The following is a 20,054-nucleotide window of genomic DNA, read 5'->3' on the forward strand; positions in this document are numbered from 1 at the left end:
AGTATTTTAACATTTTCATATTTTGCAAGCAAATAACTACTAAAAACCAATAGCATTAGCTATTTTGTTTAGCTTGGCAGTCTGCTGTGAAATCTCAACTATTTCTTTGGCAAATACATCAAAATGATCTTTCTTTATCTCATATCAACAGCCTTTGAAAAACTCAGAATAGACAAAACAAAATGGGTTGCTATACTTTATCTCTGACTGTATCACAAGTTAGACTTCACAGCACCTAGGATTGCAATAAAACCTGCACATATTTTATTGCTAAAAAGCTGTCGTCCAGGAGACCTTCAATAGCCTGAAGATTTTGGAAACGCTCCACGTTTATCAGTTCCCAATATCCTTCAAATTATTTATTTAAGCAGTTGGAAACTATAGGAATATCAGCTTGCAGTCACAATTTCTCACATACAGCTACACCATATGGAAAAATCAGCTGCAAAATATGACTGACTGCTTTGGAGTTTCTCTCATATTTTTCATGTGAATGTCAGAACCCAAAAGGATACATGTGTGAATACTTTAGAAGGCAGAGTCTCAACTAGTATAAGCTGTTATAACTCCACTTAAGTCAAAGGACTTCTGTTGTCAGTAAAGAATTTGCCATCAGCGACAGCAATGCTCAGAAGATTCTGACACTGAGGATCATAAAAAATTCAGGTTGAAAGGGACCATCTGGGGCTTAGAATCCATCTACCTGCAGCCATGTCAAATCCAAATGGTAGTTCTCAAAAATATACTCACTTGCCTCACCAGTACACACATTGCAATGCAGATTACATACACCAAACTCACTTGCCTCTCCCAGCTCCCTGCAAGGAACTGAAGGCCTTTAGAACTAGATAAAAAAAAACCAAATTGCAATGCACTGTAAGAAGAGAGCAACTGTTTTAAGATCCTGGAAATATTAAAGAATTTAGAAGGTAAAAATGCCAAAGCGGGCTTAGAAAGCAGACTGAATTCACTTTACGGATTCAACAAACAGAAGGTTGCTTTTACACTTAATTTGATCTGAGGCAAAACTCCCCTTTGAACCCAAATCAACTAAATTCTGAGCACAGCAATAGACCCACCAGGGTGATACCTGAGAAGCTGCTGAGTAACAGCAAGAGTGCAAGTGCACCCAGCCCACCAGTCTGTGTCTGGTTTGGGACCATATTCGATGCTCCTAGAAAAGGCAAACTGTTCCCTTGCTTTGGGATCAAAGCTGCTTATACAAGCAGAGGGCACACAGGCACAGGTAGAGTAATCAGTGGATTAAACCTCAGGCTTTATTACTTATAGCACAATAGAAAGTTCTGGAAGTAGTTGTGGCTTGACATCATTTCCCTTAAGAAAATATGTATGTGTACATCTTAATACTGTTTCGTAAGAAGTACTACCCTAACGCATCATAACAACAAATTTTACCATCCTACGTAACACGATAGCATCCTAACACACTTCAGAAGCTGTCTTTTCTACTTTTTTCCATGCTAGAATGGGAGGCAGAGAGATCACAGAAATTGTCTGCTTTCCGTGGAGCAAGGCATTAAGTGAACAACACTGCCACAGACGAAAGGAGACTGAACCCAGGGACAGAATGTCTCGCTCTTGGATCTGAAGCGGATTATCTGTGAACATGCAGCAGAAAGAGGAGGGAAGTTCCCCTTGTATGCATGCCAGTCTCCTCCTGGGAGGATCTCTGGTGCTCTGAGAAGTCACGTGAAGGTATAAAAATCATCTTCCCAATTCATACCTTCTTTGGCCTGAGCTCTTATGGTGGAGATGGGAAGTAGATACAGCAACTTGATTCTTCATCGTGGTCCAGCTGAACAGGTACCCATACAATAACAATGTTTAGTTATTAAAGAATTTCTGGTGTTTCATGAGCAGCAAACCATAGCTGGAAGGCTCAGAACCCTGTTAACTGTCCTCATGTCCAGTAAAAGGTCTATATTTAATCATACACATGCCGTGTTGTCACAAGGACTAACTAGCACAACACAAACAGCATGTCAGGGACACACATTGCTCAAACACTGTGTTTATAACTGTACTGCTGTTTAGTTTTACGACTGGTACCCTAAACCACTATGAGATCTATTACGGTTGATTAGTGTCGTGCGTCATCAGCAACCGCTGCTCAGGAAAACGTATGAGAAAAAGTCAAAGCAGTAAAAAACGATGCAATATTTTGCCATATGTGCTGTTATGAATTCTGACAATTCATTCAAAAGAATAATTTTAACACGCATCTCCCTCAGTTCAGGTTATTAACAGGTCACAAACCACCGAAATATCTAACCAGCATAGAGCCATATGAATTTTCTCTCATTAGCAAGTGTTATATGACACGTGACATTAAGGCATCCATAGGCAAGGGCCAGCTCCTACTGAATTTGAGAGATTATCTCTCAGTTATAATGGCAATAGATTTAGACCTTTGTATAAAATATCAGAAACAAAAATTTGCATCAAAAGTCCTCACCCCTGTGAATTCTGCAAAACTTGCTTCTGGTCCACACATTTTGCTATAGTAAACTTACTGTTAGTGAAGATAGGTCTACTTTTACCACCTAACAGACCAATTAATATTCACAGGATGAAAATACTGCATTGCTGACTCCACACATCTTGCAAACTGTGACACACAGGTTTTGAAAAGCACTGTTTTAAAGATTGCCACATTTAATATTGCACCTTCTCGATGTTTACTGATACACTCTTTCTCCTTTCTGGTCTATCAGATGAAAGCATGTGGTGGCTCTGAAACCACTGCTTCAAGTATCTTCATTAAGACCATCAATTTTGTTAATTGAGATGCAGCTTCTTGAAGGAAAATGAAAAGTAGGTGTCATTTTGCAGATGTTGTGCTCCTCTGAAATGAGATTTCCCAAGAGGGCACTGATGCTTCCTTTATTGTTTCGTAATTTCTTTTATTTGTTCTACGTGAGGCAGCAAAATGAGTCAGAGTTTCAAAATATGCAATAAAACTCCAGCAAGAAATCTCAGTAGCATACTTAATAGCAAACTTCTCACAATTAGGTTGTTTGATAACAGCAGGCATGTTCTCAACGGACTCCGGCACTAGAAATCAGTGCTCTTAGCTCACCTGGTCAAACTCAACATACAAATTACCAAAAATCTGTCAGGCAATCTTGTTAAACTGCACAAAAGAGCAAGAGAGGCATGCTAACGAACCAAAACAAGATCCCTCATTAGGAAAATCAACACAGTTCTCCACAGGGGTGTCCAAAACAACAACTTGTTACTCTGAACACTGTATCGCACAGTCAGCGTTGCTGTCAGATCCCCTTTTCTACTCCCTGGTCTTATTACATGGTCAGTATTATGTAGCTGGTAAAGACATGTGGACCCAGTGAGATAAGGAGGCTCAGTGTTTCAGGATCTTGTCATCTACAGCCACAGGTCTTGCACACCTGCAATACAGCGGCATTAAGCCTTTTCAGTACTACTGATTCTTATGTATGTTTTGTTTTGGGTTTCTTTTCAAAGACCAGTATTTAAGCATATCTTAGCACTGGAATTAAGACACAGAGAGCCACAGCACTGTTGGCTGTAAGACTGATGAGACCTACAAAAAGCTAATGACTAAAACCATAAAAATACATGGTTTGTGTCTTACCAGCTTTTGCTTCTGGATGCATTAGAAAAATCATTGCTTCGACTCAGAAATTAAAGGCCACCTCTCCTCCATGAAAGCTGGAATTGGATGACCTATTTGCCAGGCATCATTTATTCACAGCTTTCCAGGCAGAACAGAAGAGTTTGATTTTCCTATCATGTCACATACAGGATGTAAACACAATACATCTTTACAGGAAAGGTCAGCACGGCATGTGCTTGATACTAAAAACAAATAAATCACTCCACTCTAGCGAGAGTCAAGAGCACTGCCAATGCTGAACCTGGAGCCCAGGTTAATTAATAATCTGACCCACAGAAATGCAAACCACATAATTAGTAATGCAGCTCTAAGTCTAACACTGGAATTTTGTCATTCCGTCGCTAAGACATCAGGGATATAGCTCAGAAGAAAGCCCTTTCTGTGTCACCTGGAAGATATCCTTTATTGTAATGTGCAGTTATTAGCCACAATGTAAAGCAGCACTGTCCCTCTGTTCGCAAACACTTTAGGTAGTATTTACTAGTAGGTTTTTCAGGGAACTCAAAAGTACAAATGCAAAGGACTATTGCATTAAGTGAAGCTTAACAAAATAGGAGGCTACTGGGACAAATCCATAATTCAGTATGAAATATATCTGTGTACCAGAGTACCCTATTTTACCGTTTCTCAACCTCCTTATAGTTCCTAGAACTGTCTCCCAAATTTTGGAATCTTTTTCTTAAAGACATACATTTCGTCTTTCCTCTTTCTACAAACTGTAAGAGACTTGGGTTTTGAATTATTTGCCTAGTGCATCACTTGAAAAAGGCTAGGTTTGCAACTTTCTCTGCAAACACAGAGGGTTTTGGCATCCCAGTACCTAACAGGACAGCACCAAACTTGTGGTCCAGCCACTCAGAAAGCTTAAGAGTAAGAATTTCATCGTTCTAGTTATTAAGTAACATGATGAGTTGAAGTAAACTGCATCAAATCAAACAGGCTCCTCAGACAATTTGGACTAATTCAAAAAGTATGAACTCTAAAGGTAAGAACCAGCAAGCTCTGCCCCATGTTAGCAGTGACTCCCAGTAGCCAAGTGAGAAAGCTCTGTGCCTGCAGTGATGCTTAACTAATCCTTTTACTGAACCAACGGTCTCTCTTTCTGATAAGGACTGAACAGAGAATACATAGCACCCTCCTTACGTGAAATTCCAACCTTCTTGCCTCACAGCTAAACCTCTCCCTCCTCAAGCCAGGATCCTACCATCATATCTATTGCATCTTCCTACAAACATACTCAGGTCCTCAAAGTAGGGCCCAGACTAATGGTTTTAATGAAAATTTGGTGTGGGCAAAGACAGCAAGTGCAGAATCTGCAAGTCCATGGCTAAAAGTAATCTACACATACTAAATGTCAAGCTAGACTTTCTGAATGTGTACTTGGCCTCTGTTTATGCCTATAGTTGCATAACCATCACTATATTCTTAAATAACATATATAAGCTATGTATTAAGAGGTCCAGTGGAAAACTGTCCAGAACTGTTGGTTGTGAACTACACCACATTCAATCCATGTGTTAACTCCCAGAGCTGGGCTATGTCAACTATCCCCAGGGTCCGTTATCCCAAAGGGCTCCTGAAGAAGCATACACTAGTCTGCTTGAAAAATAGTCAGAAATAACTTGATCATTAAACTGCACTGCCTGGGAGAAAACAATTAGCCCAGTTACTAAAGCTGCAGAGGCATAATAGTTTATATCCAGGAGGCAATCAAAAGCAGCCCAGTGTGACAATGGTTTAGACTTTAGTTTTGGAGCGATCAATAGGCAGAATCAAAAAAGCAAAACATCAGAGCCACTCTCTCCTTTGAAGTGAGGAATTAGCTGGAATGGATCTGGGCCGTTCCTGCAGAGACAATTTTGTCGCATAAAACAGACGGCCTCACCTTCCTGCGTATCCTGCCTGATTGGGAATTAATGAGGTTGAGATGAGATTTAATGATACACTATGTTCCTTCTTGTCTTGGGAAAATTGGCCCCTCAGACATAAGATAATTTTTAAACATATATTTTAGGATGAAACAGTAATCAGCAGAGGAACCCCTCCCATAGCCCCCAAAATATTTTGCACATTGTATTGCTTGTATTTAGCTTAGTGGTCATCCAGTATCTGAAGTACACTTTGGGACTGCCCCTGACAAGATGCCTGTCAAATGCAGCGCCCCTGAATGCAAACACTTTTTGGCTTGTAGAAAGAAAGCTCCCTCCCACTAATCTAGATTGTGTTTCCCTGTGTCCGCTATACTTCAGAGTATCTATCATGGACAGCATTTGACATCACCTTAGTTTAGCAAAGGAGTCTCCTACGGACAGAACTGTATTGAACCAACAATATTGTTGCAGCTTAACAAGGACCAAGAATCCCCTGCAGTTTAGTACGAGATTCCACAGACAACCAAGGAAATCCAAGTATCAGCTAAGGAGAAATACTGTCTTCCATTCACAGTAATTTTAAAGCTCGCGCTTTTTGTTTATTGCCTAGATCTCCATCTCAAGCCTATGCACAAGACCAGCAAAATGAGGGGGTCTAAGGGGAGGGCATAAGGTAGGTTTAGAGATGGTCAAATAGATATACAGAATACCTAGTAACTCCCAGAGAAAAAAAGGTGTTGCAGAACACAGATTGAATTTCACACGATTATAACTCATATTGAAGCTCCCCTTCATTCATCATGTCCTTCGTTCTGCTCCAGATTAAGACACCTATCACTGTCTACATGAGTTGGGTGCCTCTCCTTGTCTTAGAGCCAACGGAGACCTCTTCAGTGCAACCTATGGAGTCAGGAGGGCAATTAAGAAAATCCTATAGTCAAAACCATTCACTCAGCATAACTGTCTAGTGCCGTTTGTGATACATTCACAAAATGGCAGACACAACTGGTCCTAAGGGACCTACCAGCTTTGTTGAACATCATTTGGAATCCAAGGAGGACACACTGGGACCTTGCAAGTAGCACAGATGCCAACATTTACACAACTGACTTGGCAACCCTCAAAGCAGTTGCTCAACTCAGTTGGTGGGGCTGTGCCAGGAGCCATGAGTGACCCCAGCACAGGCCATGCCCTCATTGATGGGTGCCATCCTGCAGGGTCTGGGCCAAAGCCAGGGGCTAGTAAGAGGTTTCCCTGGCATCTCCAACCTAGTGAGGGTTTGAACCAGGTCCAGGGTCTGTCTGGGAGATCCAGATGGGAGCAGCAGGAGATGCAGCTGAAGCATGGGTCCCCTAGGCATGGGGACCGGCTTATGACATAGCTTAGGGAGGGACTGTGCGCCCAGGGTTGAGCTCAAATGGGACTCCTAGGCCCATACGCAGGGCTAGGGGTGCCAGATGGGGCTGATCAGAGCCATTAAGGCCCACAGATGCCCCCAGGGAACTGATGGGTTTCCATCTCGGCCCTCCAGACCACACTGCCCAGTTCAGCACAAGCATCTGGGAAGACCCAACTCAGAGACACACACATTCACGTGTTGCAATCTAGAAGACGATCACTCTCTAGGGGCAGGGTTCAGCTGCCAAAACACGTGTCTGTTGCCACTGGATGTGCCATGGTGTGCTCAAGAGGACCACAAAGCCAGCAGGTATGATACAGGACTGTGGCCAAAGCTACGTGCCTCTGTCTGGAGCAAGAGCTGGGGGACACGTAGGACACCATGAGACACATCTGGTGCCTACATGTAGGTGGTGCATCTCATTTTGGGTATCTTAACTCATGAATAAATTTTAAGAAGCCAGTGGCACATCTGATGCAAAAAGAGCATTTCAATAAATGTTAATTGTCTCACAGCACAACCTTAAGACAGTGTCATGCCACAGCTGTAAGGCAGCTAAGCATGTTTCCGTGAAATGAAGATCTGGTTAGGATAAACCTTTTCAGGACCCTTAAAATTACACCCACGGAGCAGCTCTTATAGTGAAGCATACATTAAGTAAAGCAATCCAGAGGAGCAGCTTCTGCTCACTCAACAACAAAAAAAAAGGCTCTTCATTTTCACCTAATTCTATAAACTAGCAAGAGCAGTACTTGACATTTTGCTTTATTCTGACAGTATGTCATGGGCAGATGCTTTTGTAGTAGCAACTGCTATCTCTCTATGTGTACATATACAATACATAATGTTAATAGTTTTAAACACCAAAATATATTTTCACTATAGTCTGTAAAATAAAAGAAGTCTCATAACCACATATGGAAAAAAATGAGAGGGAAATAATAGACATGAAATAGAATATTCATCTCTTACAAAAATGAAGCAAGCACTGTGAGTCATTAAAATATACTTAGGGACAAGGGAATTGCTACTTTACTACCTGTCAAGAAAAGAAAGTGTAAGATGCAGTTGCTTGAACAAGAGAATAGAGATGAAATTTCAGGTAAATCCCCAATGGACTTGATGATATTTTCACAGTTGAGAGAAATATGCAGGAACTGTCTTTTTTTTTCCCCTCTCTCTGAACTTCAGGGTCAATTAAGAGGCTGAGCACATCCACAATTAGCTGTGCAGAGAGAAACGTTTAAGCCTCAAGAAATTTCTTGCATTACACTGAAAATCTGTGTCATGTATGAGTTTATGTATGTTTTTTTTGTTCCACACATTTTGATTTAGAGTGGCAATTTTCAGTGTACAACCTAAGTGGAATGTGAATAACAGCTGTATTCACTGTTAAAAATCTAATCATCTTTACTGTTGGTTTCAGCTGCAGCAGCTTACTGCTTCTGATAGGGAAAGTCCTGAGGCTCTGCAAAGCCACTGTGCTCTATTCTCTCCAGACATGGGATGACTCAGTTTCTCCATGGTGATTCATCTGGGTAATTCAACTCTGCGTTGTCAAGTCCAGAAGGGGGTCTTATCCAGCTGTATTCAGAAAGAGATGCGAACGGATCACTGGGGAGTCTAAATGAGCTTTTCCTACAGATAGGTCTGCTGGATGTATCCTTATACCCAGCCTTCTGCTGAGTTTGGTACATACCCACCATCCAATCTGCTATTCAGGCAAGGAATAGCACGTTAAGATTTCAGTTTTCAATTATCTGTTTCCTGGGTAATGAGCACTATGCTCTTTCTCTTTCCTTTCACTATCCTTTCCCTGAGCTGAACTGGGAGTCCTCATTTATTATCTTTGGAGAGTATTCATAACAAGCTCATTCTACCCCTAAGACCAGTTGACCTCCCAAGTGTTGCAGGCTCAACATGTAGGGAAACAAAAAAAACAGATCATTTGCACAGCTTTCAGCTTACCAGGATCCCCAGAGCCCACGTGGCGCCACACAGAACTGAAGGGACAGTTTTCTTCAAAACCAATTGTAAGTAAACAAGGTGGCCAGAGAACAGCCAAATCACTAAGTGAAACTGCAAGAAACAAAGTAAAGTTTGGACCTTCCCTCAAACTGCCCCTTTAATAGAAAGGCCTTATTAGGTCAGCAACCACCACGGAGACAAACAATCCTGGAAGGAACTGCAAAAGATGGGAGAGCCTCTAACAGGGGCGGTTCTGCTTGCAAGCCACCTGAACGGCCCACATCAGCAGTTCAGTGGACCTCAGCACAAGGATCAATGACCCAGACTGCCTTTTTAATACCTAGAATTTATTTTTTCTTTTTCTAAAGGCTCTAGAGTTGCAAAGATTATCTTGAAAGCAGGATTGAACATAAACCAAGAAGAGATGGCTGCCTCAGTTCAGTTCTGCAAGGTATTAATCAGCAAGAGTGATAATTCAGATGCACATTGTAATGCTTTGTATCCTTGCATTGCTAGTAAGTTGTAGATCAAAGCATGGACAAAACTAAGAAAGTTTAGCAATTTATATGCTTCTTATTGGTGAACATGGCAGAAACTGTGGTTTTGCAGCATTTCTTTGCAGCACAACATAACTCCTTGAGAGCAAGCCCAGCAGGAGCACAGTATGTACGTGTGATTAGTTTAATAAAAGTACAAATGATCTCTCTCATTTGGTGTGCCAGTGGACTTGGGCTAATCAGCATGTGCAACTCATGACAGTTGTAGTAGGTCCCTCTGCACCCACTGCTCTCTACTCAATTCCTCCCCTGGCCACAAGTCACATTTGCATCCAGATTTAGGATCATGCAGTTCCTGCAGAGTCTTTGACTGCTTATTACTGCCTCTCTGTACATCAAAGGAGGAGGAAATAAACAGAAAGAAATGCTAAGATCCTCCTTAACCCTTAGCAAGACTTTCAGCTGAAAATCACCATTACCGAAAATTTTTGGTAAAGGACAGAAAAAACAAATGCTTGAGACAATTTTGCTTAAAAAGATTTTTTTTTTTTCTGTTTCATCTCTCTAATTTCACTCAGAATTTTTAGCTAAAAAAAATACCTCGCAAAGCTCTGTTTCTCATGGGGATGCTTCAGCTGCTCCTTCTGCACCCAATAAAAACCTTACAGATGCACCTTATTTCTAGTAACACAGTTAACAGTTGTACAAAGAGCTGGGATATTGGCAGCAGGGATAAGCAGCAGCAACATGAGGACAACCAAGAAGAAAGAAATGCTCCACTGTTATCCCAGCATACTTGGAAAAGAGGAAGGGGAAGAAAAAGGGATGTATAACATCTCTGCAGGATTTCAAAGCTTCTGAGTGCTTATTCAGGCCTGTTAAAGCCCACCATCTTCCTGATCTCAAGAAATTTGAGGGAGGAATCACCCTCCTCAGAGAAACAGACTCTTTTACTTCCCATCATTGTAATCTTCAGGGAAGAGGGAAGATCCACAGAGCCTAGCAGCTCCTGAAACCTCCCTCCCTTCTACACCACGAGAGGAAAATAAAGGCCAAGTGATCATAAGATGCAAAAGAGTTAATAAGCATCCCAACAGTCAGGATGCAGGGTTTGTGTTTACATGGAAAGGACAGAAGTGCATGTGGTAGAGAAGACTGATTCAGGGCAGAAATTGCTAACACTGACATAAGCCAATTCTTACATCACGTAAAATGCCTAGGGGTGGTTCTCTCACCGTCCAGTGCCTTTTTCTATATGAGCTCTAAACGACAGCTCACAAAGACGACAAATACCTCAGTTCGTACTTACGTAACAAGACTATTTTCTTGGTGGCGTTAAAACAGCGTGTGGCCAGCATTAATTTGTGCTAGAACACTACTATATAGTTAATTGCAATTTATCACCTCGGAGCCAAAAATTCTGTCCAGCAAAGCAAGGAGTAGTTGAGGTTAGAATTTAGAATTGCATCAGGAGTAGATTAAAAACTCTTCGAGGCACCTCTGTTTTCATGCGTTGTGTTGTTTACAACATGAAGAACAACTGAGCGCTGCTCCCCGGTAGTGCTTCATCAGCACCGCCACCGCAGCCCCCTGCGCCCACAGGGACTGTAACAACACACAGCAGTCTGAAACAACCCATCTAGTCACTTCGTATAAAACCAGTATTATTATATACCACTGCTGAAAGCCATCCACAAAATGAATCCAGGGAAATACATCTCTTCTGCTTAAGAAGGCAATTACAAAACTGTATTTAGTCAGGGTTCTGTTCTCAATTACACTGTTGAAAGTGTGCCATCTCTCCACTGACCCCAAGCGGTTCTAGCGTGATGGTGTTACATATGATTACAACATGTCCTTTTATGATGAGCACATTTCTTAGCCCTCTGAATTCACAAACCCAACTATTCTTTGTATTTGAACGTAGTAGAACAAAATGTTATACCCCCCACCAAAAAAAAAATCTTTTTACCTGTTACCCTGTAACACCTTCTTCAAAATCAGCAAGTTCAAATACACCACATTCTTAAGACACAATTAAAGAAAATAAAAAAGGAACTGACCTCTTGCCGTTTGAAATTTTGAACGTATTCTTCAAACTGTTCATCTTTTGTTTCGTCTGCTTTTCCTAGTTTTTGAAGTACCTGTATTGAAAAGAAAAAAAAAAAGGAATAACTTAATATTTATGTCACAAAACAAAGACACTGCTATTTTCAACACTTCTGTAGTGCATACAACACTGTGTGCGCTAGTGTTGTGTGCACTACTGTTTCCAAAGTTTACATGGGAAACCATTTTGTCAAAATAAAAGAGGATAAAAGCAGGAGTACTGTGTATGTATGGAAATACACTTCAAAGTATGGAGTCCTTGGGGGGTATGTGTGGGTTTTTTTTTTAATGAAGCAACTTTTCTTTTAGCAAAGAATCCCAGGGTTTCAAAGCAAGGAAGAATGAGAGAAATTTGCTGGCACTGCAAGTTGTCCTCCCATTCAGACAGAGGAAAAAAAAAATAATCAAATTTTATTAGTTTTTTCTTCTGTTTATGGCTCATTACATTGAATGGTATTAACATTGTCCTTATCTGCATGATTTTCAACATAAAGTCATAGAGAAGAACCGTGAGGCTGCATGAGGAATTGTTACAGCTGATGCTTATTTAAAACTTTTATTGGTGTTCATATTTGCTCCCCTCATTAATTCAGAAATGGATTGTCATCCACTAGATAATAAAAATACTGACATATGTCAGAAGTAAGGGCTATTCATGTGATAGCAATCTCAAACATAATTTGACACAGCTACACTTTACACTGTAATTAACTACAATAAACACATTCTATTATTAAATCCTGGCACTATCTATTCTTTTTAATATTGAAGACTTAAATATAGCTGCAAATAGGCTTCACCCTTCTTGTGAAGCAACCACCAAATCTCTATAGAGTACTTGTATGCAGGATGAACCATCTCACACAGTGATGTTCAGATTGCTCTCCCGTGACAAATTGACCAGACTTTCCATTTTCACAGGAAAAACCCAAAACAAACAAATGAAAAAAAACCCACAAAATAAGAACAGTAGCAATTAGCTGATACTATGAATAGACATCCCCACCTATTCTTCTCAAAACAGAGACTGTACAGCTCCAGTCCTGGCATGTTCTCTCTCTGACCGCCTGCCTCTCCCAACCCCAGCCAGCCCCACGCCATAAGACCAGGCTGCACAAAAGTGGGGCGAGCACTGCCACCGCAGAAACTGGGGGTCAAGATGATCATAAAGGTGATGTGATGCTACCTGTGGACCTGGCATGTGGAACTTCAAGGAAGTTTTGATGTATTTACAGCAGAAAGACAGAAAGAATGATATCAGAGAGGAAAAAAAGACAGAGACCAGCCTTTTGCTGCCACTAGCTATGTTTCAGCTTCTCCATTCCCGGCTCATTTGAGCATTTTGGGTTGCTTTTAAGCCTGCTGACTAGTCCCAAAGACTTCATACACTCTCATCACCAACCTCTTCATAAAATATTAAAAAGTATCACAGATGGTTTTACAGAGGAATCATTTAATTTAACATCTCAAATCATCACAGATCTTCACGTTGCTCCTTGTCACCAACGAGCCAAACAGTCTGCCCCTGACTGTGGCACGACTTTCATCCACACCAGGCAGCTCTCTGAAAATCCAACATTTCCTTTTCAAAGAGGTGGCTGCCACGTAAAGCCTCCTGACCACAGCAGTACATTCAAATCATGGTCACAGGAACAAGTAGCAGGCACGTTAACTTGTAGTCTGAGCAATTCATAACACAGGTAACAAACCACAGCAAGAAAGGTTGTAATGATAAACCCTCTTCTCTTTCCCAAAATGTCAACGGCACACATCCATGTCTCCAGATGTGCCCTCAGACCCAATAGCACAAGGCCCAGAAGGGAACAACCTACCTCTCCCATCACCTACCTCCTATGGTTTGGGGTTTTCTTATCCTATCTCCAACTTTCAGTTTCTCTACAGGTATTTAGCTGAACTGAGACCAAGATGCAGTGTTAGAACTTGGCCTCTGCAAAGATCAACCCTACTCTTAATCCAGGGTTACACTAAATAACCATTAATAACATAGCTTCCCAATTTTCCTAATCCTAACCCAAACCAGAACTACAGGTATGTCATGTGGTTGGAATCTGAAGTTCCAAACCAGAGGCTTGGCATCAGCTAAAGACACTTGCCCTCATGGAAGTCCGGCAGCCCATGCTGTACACTTACTCTTTTCCTAAATTCAATCCTAATCACATCCCCGCAATTCTATATAGAAACAGTGGAGCAGACCGGGGCTGGAATAAACTATTCCTCACAGGTCCCTTTAGATCACATCCATATAGCCCCATGGACCACTGAACGTGTAGCTCAGCATTTTACAACCAATCTAATTGTAACCACAACTTTACCACTGGTAGGCTAAACAGAGAAGTGATAAGATTGAAGGTAAGTCTCAGAAACTGATCTGCCTTTCAGCACTTATTTGAGCACTTCTGTCTCAAAGTGGAAGTTTCTTGTCAACAGAAGTCTACAGTTTGCAGTTTATTTTTGCTCAGTTTGGTCACCACCTACAGGGTGTCTTTGGGGTAGGGTTAAGGCCAGATGAAGGCTTGCCTATGGTACACACGTGTTCCTCTAACTCCACCCCCTCTTGTACACAGGCTGAAATAAATTTTATACACAATGTTCATCTTATATAGAGTACTTGGGTCAAGATTAGAGTCAGGATCAGGGCTAGGGTTAGGAAAAGGCAAGTAGACAGCCTATGAGTATTAGGTTTAGATATTGGTCCAAAGAAAATAAATTGAAAACGCCGAGGTTACTGGAAAGCATCTGATGGTATTTAAAGGTAAAATGAAGGCTGTGCTCAGGAGCAGCAAGTGCCTAACCTCCCCCTTAAGCTTCAGTTCAACCACCCTTCTAGACAGGGATTAGATTTAGTAACAGGAATAGCTCAGTTTATTGGTGGCCCCTGAGGACAGGACAAGGATAGATGGGCAGTGTTTTACAAAAGCCTTGGAGTGCTCTACAATGTGCCAAAGAAAGGAGATCCGGACAGATAAGTGGCTAGCATTTTATTTTAGGTCCATGTGGCAAGTAACCCATAATGTGGATTTGGATTCATGCATTAGAAAAAGGAAGAGCAGAGGAACCAAAGCTGTTACTGAACATTCATTCAATGGCCTGTAGGGCTCAAATGACTTGGAGAAGGCAGGTGGCTAGCTTTTTTTTTTTTTTTCTTAGCACACCCATACATAGAAATAATGTTTGGGGTTAGCATTAAGAACATCTATAAATGTGTATGAATGGCCTGTACCATTTAAAATAAAATAATTTTTAAAAATTAAAGAAATAGACATGAACTAAATCTCAATAAACATTCTACAGTCAAGTATTCTGTAGTCTTCTGAAGACTGTACAAAATAGCTGCTGAACATGACCACCCTATCCAAAAAAGAAGTAGGTAAAAAGCTACTCCATTTCATATGATTAGACTGAATCAGCTACCAGTAAGTTTTTTTCTTAAAATGCCATAAAAAGACACAAGAAAAAAAAAAAGAGCCAGAATTTGAAACAGGTACTTTATTTTTTTCTTAATTTAACAGTGGTCTCCAAGTGTGATATTGTACAATATGCTTAATGCACTGAATTACGTTAAGGATGTAAAATGACCATCAGTGTTGACCCAGCATGTTACCAAGAATGCATGAACTAAATAATTAAGTCAAATTAGCATTGAGAATGAAGTAAAAGCTAAATTTGATCTGATGGTAAACCTAGATGCTGTTGAGTGAATATACATAGAGAGGAATTGTCTGACAATATGGTACTGAGACAAATAAATGAGATATTCTACACAAACACATAAAATTTGAGTAAGGACATCAAGCTTTCTGATATAATTCATAAATGTCATCAAGAGCACATGTTGAGATACAAAACACAAGAATATTTCCATTTGGGATGTTGCATCTTCAGTAAACCTTTTGGAAGACATAAGACTAAACAGTTCCCCTTTAAAGTCTTCTAAGTACCTTCATTTACCAAATAATACATTTCAGTTCTATGAGGATCTGAAGTGTTAGGAAGAAAAAGTCAGTAATTTGCTGATCTTGAATTAAAATGAACAATTTTACAATTACTGTGATGTAAGTTTTGTTCAGTGTCTGCAACATGTCAAAGAAAGGAAATGAATATAATAGAAAAAAATTACAGATGAGCTTGAGTCAGCTTGATTACATTGAAAACTCATGTCTTGCGGCAAGGATGACAGTGTTATAATAGCTTCTGAGACCACCAACCTGACAGGCCTATCCATCCTCCCCTAAAAAAGTTTCCAAGAGTACCACAATTCAAGGAAAGAAAAAGAAAGGAACAAGCAAACAAAAGAAACCGATTCTCTGATGCAAACTGTGGCCACCCAGGAGGTGTTTTAAGAGCAGCTCGGCTCCCTGCACAGCAGCAGCAGCAGGGTGGACAGGAGTTGACAGTAACCTCATCAGACATCCCAATATGCCTCATCCCCAGCCATGCATCAGTATTCTTAAAGAACAACCAACACGTTCAAAACTACTCAGGGCAGGAAGACGTGACTCCTCAGACAGGACTACCCAGGACATGACTTTATCAGAAATTCCCAGGACTGTTAAAACAATGAAAAAGCTAAACTAATCTAATTCGCCACAAGTAGCACTATTTAAGTATATTACCAAATAATCCCAATATGAAAAGGAAGACAAACGCTTGTGAGAGTCCAAAACCATTGTCACGGTCTAAGTGCCCAAAATCTTTTCAGAATAGCGAGGTGCTCTGGATCTTAACAGATGCAAACTCATGCACCTACAACACTGTTCCACAACACTTTTTTTCTAATACCATGCTCTTCTGCAACCTGTAAAACAAATACTAAGGCTGCATGAGTAACACGTACAGCTTTCCAAGGGAGTTTCAGGAGGGTAATTCTGGACAGGCACTGGTTAAAATGAAAACAGACCGTTCAGGAGAAATAATTTTAGAATTACCTATGTGCAAAATATCATATGGATTTCAGCAAACGCTCACAAAACTCAAAGAAGTATTTGGTCAGTACAAAATAGAAGCTTTGAAAGAACCTTCTTATGATGGACAACAAGAATGCTTACCTGAGGTGAAAAAAAGAAACACAACGGGATAAGTCCGAAGTAAACATGACTGTATTTCAACTTACCCAACTACAAAATAGTATATGGCAACTCATGTTGCAAATGTAAAATGACGCCAAGCTTACCACAGCCTGACAGTAATTCCAGACAGACAAAAAACTCCACCCCACCACCACCCCACCCCAAACCAGCCCTCTCCCCCCCAAGAAACCCACACAGGCACTGCCAAGTTTAAAAAGACAAAATTTTTCATGTGATGGGATGGTAGATCAACACCACAAAACCATAAAAAAAAAAAGTCAAATTAGAAAAATTATGCATGATCCGTAACAACCAGCTGGTATTTGAGAAGTGTAGCAACGAAGTTTCAGAAACCCTGTTTGTCCCAGAAATAAAAGCCAGCCTGGAAGACAACATACCTAATTATGAAGCCTGGAACGGAACCAATTCCAAAACATACCTACTGACTCTCACTCAAGTGTGAGAGCAGGGTGCTAGACACGAGAAATAGAACAAATACTCAAGACTCACTGAAGCCACATGAGATTCGCATCTCCTCACCGTTAGCACGTGGGTAGCTGAAGTGAAATAAGAGGGAGAATCATTACAAGGATGTTACTTGGTTGTTCCCCATGCAGAGGGGCAGGAAGAGACAGTGAACTGGATTACTAAGTGTAAAGCTGATCAAACTACATGTTTAGTCCAACTAATAAAAAGTCTCCTCTCCAAAGAGGTAACACTCATACCTAACTACTCAAGATCTACTTGGGTGGCATTTAAAAACAAAACAAAACTGGTTTTACCATGATGTCTACAGTCTCATCCTGCCTCCATTTCACTCCAGCACTAAAATCTCAAAATATTGTCAAAAAAAGAAGATGGGCAGAGAGGTATTTTTCAATATTGTTACATGGTAGGATTAAAATAGGCACAATGTATTTCATAAAAATTAGATGAAATTTCCAAATTAGAAAAAAAAATTAAATAGTCATTAAAAATTGTTAAATTTTTATCTAGTGCTTTTTTTTGTTTTCTCTTTGGTTTTCGGGGGTTTTTTTGAGCAAGGTTATAATTGTATATAAGCAATAAGCATTTTAAAAATATAAAGTCCAAGAGCTTTTTGGTATTGCATTAATTTCTGCAGAAATTAATTTACATAAAATATGACTTAAAGTCTCAGGGTACGTGTGCAAACCAATTGTTACTATTATAGGTGGGGAAAGTGAGTCATGGGGTAAACAAGGTGGGTTTTGTGTAAGGTTTTGTGTTCCAAGAATTTCCATTTGAGAGTGCTGGAGTAAGTTTCTGACTAAACAGAGCAAAAGATCAGCATTCTTTGGCTTGCATGCTAATAAGTTAGGCAGCTGAGCACTTTAGGGAGAAAAAAACCCAGTATTTAACACTTTCTTTTTAGGGTTAAAGCCTTGGCTTTCCAAACAAGCTGGTTTTTGGCCCAGCCAGAGACTACCATATTTAACATTATTAGGATTTTGTAAAGTAAGTAGGACAGCAACCAGAGCATACCCAATAAGTATAAATTACCCTTTTATCATGGAGATAAGATACAGATGTCTGAAATAGCACAGTGTATTGCTCAGTTTCAATTCTGCTGTGAATATTTTCATCCCAACACAGCTCCAATGCAACAGGCTCAAAATCAAACGCTTCTCTTTTTTTAAGAGGTTGACAATTTCATACTTTCCCCGCTAAACAGCCATACACTTTCCAAGAACTCAGGCTTGCCTTTGTGCTGCTGCTGCTGCTATTGCACCATTACATTCCTGCAGAAACAACAGCTGACAGTGACAAATGTTTGCCCGAACCTCCGTTCTCATTAATATCTGCTGGAGGGTTGTGGGGGAAAAAAAAAAAAATAAATCCCTTTGTCATTGACAGACTCAAAAAAGTCTGAAAAGCTGTTTAAAACAGAATACTGAATATTTTACTAAGAAGGCTACAAGAAATGCAGTACGACACTATAATAAAGCTCTTTGCTGATAACTAATTGCTTCGTGTGGTGCTGGTTTATCGCAAAACCACTCCAGGCATCGCGGGGACTGCAGCCGGCCACCAGGCAGATACGGGAGCTGAGTCAAGAGGGGTGATGCTCTGGCCTGTTTTTGAAGTCTTAAGAAGATCCACTGGTGTAAAAAACACAGATAATAATTTAAGAAAATACACTTTAATTCATTAAGGAACAAATAATGACTCTCCAACCCAGAACACAAAACACTTTTTTTAACAAAAGAATTGCTGTGGAGATGGCCAATAATTTTACAAGAGCTCAATCAGGCACAGAAGGAAACAGAAGACTTGCAAGAAACACCTGTGCTCTCACCCTCCTCTGACCACTCTTTCTTCCTGATATTCAGCAGAATCTGCAGTCCAGATTGTTTCTGATACTGATCTTAAGAAATGACTAAACTTAGCTCAGGTTTCCAGTTCATCATTAGGTGTTCTGTAGTTACCATCTCTTTTTTTTTTTTTTCCTGTGTGCACTTGTAGTATTAATAATATAGAGGACTCCTGAGCATTCAGTAAATTACAGCCAATCTTCATTGTCATGTAAGGCATCTTATATCTCTATTATTGTACTGGTATTTGTTCCCCAGCCTCCCATTTAGGTCTTCTCTTAAGCTGGGCAAAATAATCCTCATTTACCCACCATTTACAGTTGAATTTCATTGCTGAAGTTTGACACAGCAGATAATACACTAGGAGAAAGGCCATCATGGTACACTGCCATTCGGGAATGTACCGTTTGCTGGAGGACTGCAACTCCCCAGTTGCAGTATCCCCTAACGCATCACAGATGCAATTTCTGCTGTAGAGGGTCACAAAGCAAAAGAGAAGTCATATCTGAACTGCATTAATGCATGAATTATGGCCTGAGCAATGAAGAGGTCAGCTGCTAGGTATCAGGCACCCTCTGGCATGGAAGAGCATAAAAAAAAGACTCTACGGGTCAGACTGATTTTCCATATAATCTCCATCTCCTTCCCAAAGAAGATGCCTAGGGAAGATGCATGACAAGTGTGCAGTGACACTCCTGCAAAACCCTCTGCCAACCCCTAACAAACCGCATTTCAATGAATTCCTGACACGGCCTCTTTACATTCTATAGCCCCGATGGATTTTTCTTATTGAGGGATTGTCCTGCTACTTGTGAAGCTCTGATGAAGCATTCGCTGTTTCAAGACGCATGGAGGTTCACTCTTCTCATGGCTGCTTTTCTTTTTGCGAATTTTTCTGTCAGCTTTTGCTTGCTGGTGCTTTGAGTATCATAAAATACCATGATGCATGGGAACAGTTTGCTAACAAATGAGAATAGTACTGAATAATATCCAGACAAGCATAAAATACTATGATAAGACATGCTCTCTTAATCAAAATTGAAAGAGGGAAATGTGGTCTTTCTACACAGCCTAAATGACAAATATGAACATTATGCTATGCAAGATGATTACA

The 20,054-nt window shown here is 40.4% G+C and overlaps 1 protein-coding gene across 1 annotated transcript in view; it reads right to left on the bottom strand.

The window, feature by feature from the left end:
* The window catches only part of AMPH (amphiphysin), a 100,212-nt gene that overhangs the window by 54,773 nt on the left and 25,385 nt on the right, over positions 1–20,054 (bottom strand). Inside the window, exon 2 of the mRNA XM_009880924.1 lies at positions 11,475–11,555. Coding sequence (XP_009879226.1) covers positions 11,475–11,555 — 81 coding nt within the window. The remainder of the gene's footprint in view (positions 1–11,474; positions 11,556–20,054) is intronic.

This window comes from Charadrius vociferus, unplaced genomic scaffold (genome assembly GCF_000708025.1).
Source record: "Charadrius vociferus isolate BGI_N301 unplaced genomic scaffold, ASM70802v2 scaffold453, whole genome shotgun sequence".
Taxonomy (NCBI): Eukaryota; Metazoa; Chordata; class Aves; order Charadriiformes; family Charadriidae; genus Charadrius; species Charadrius vociferus.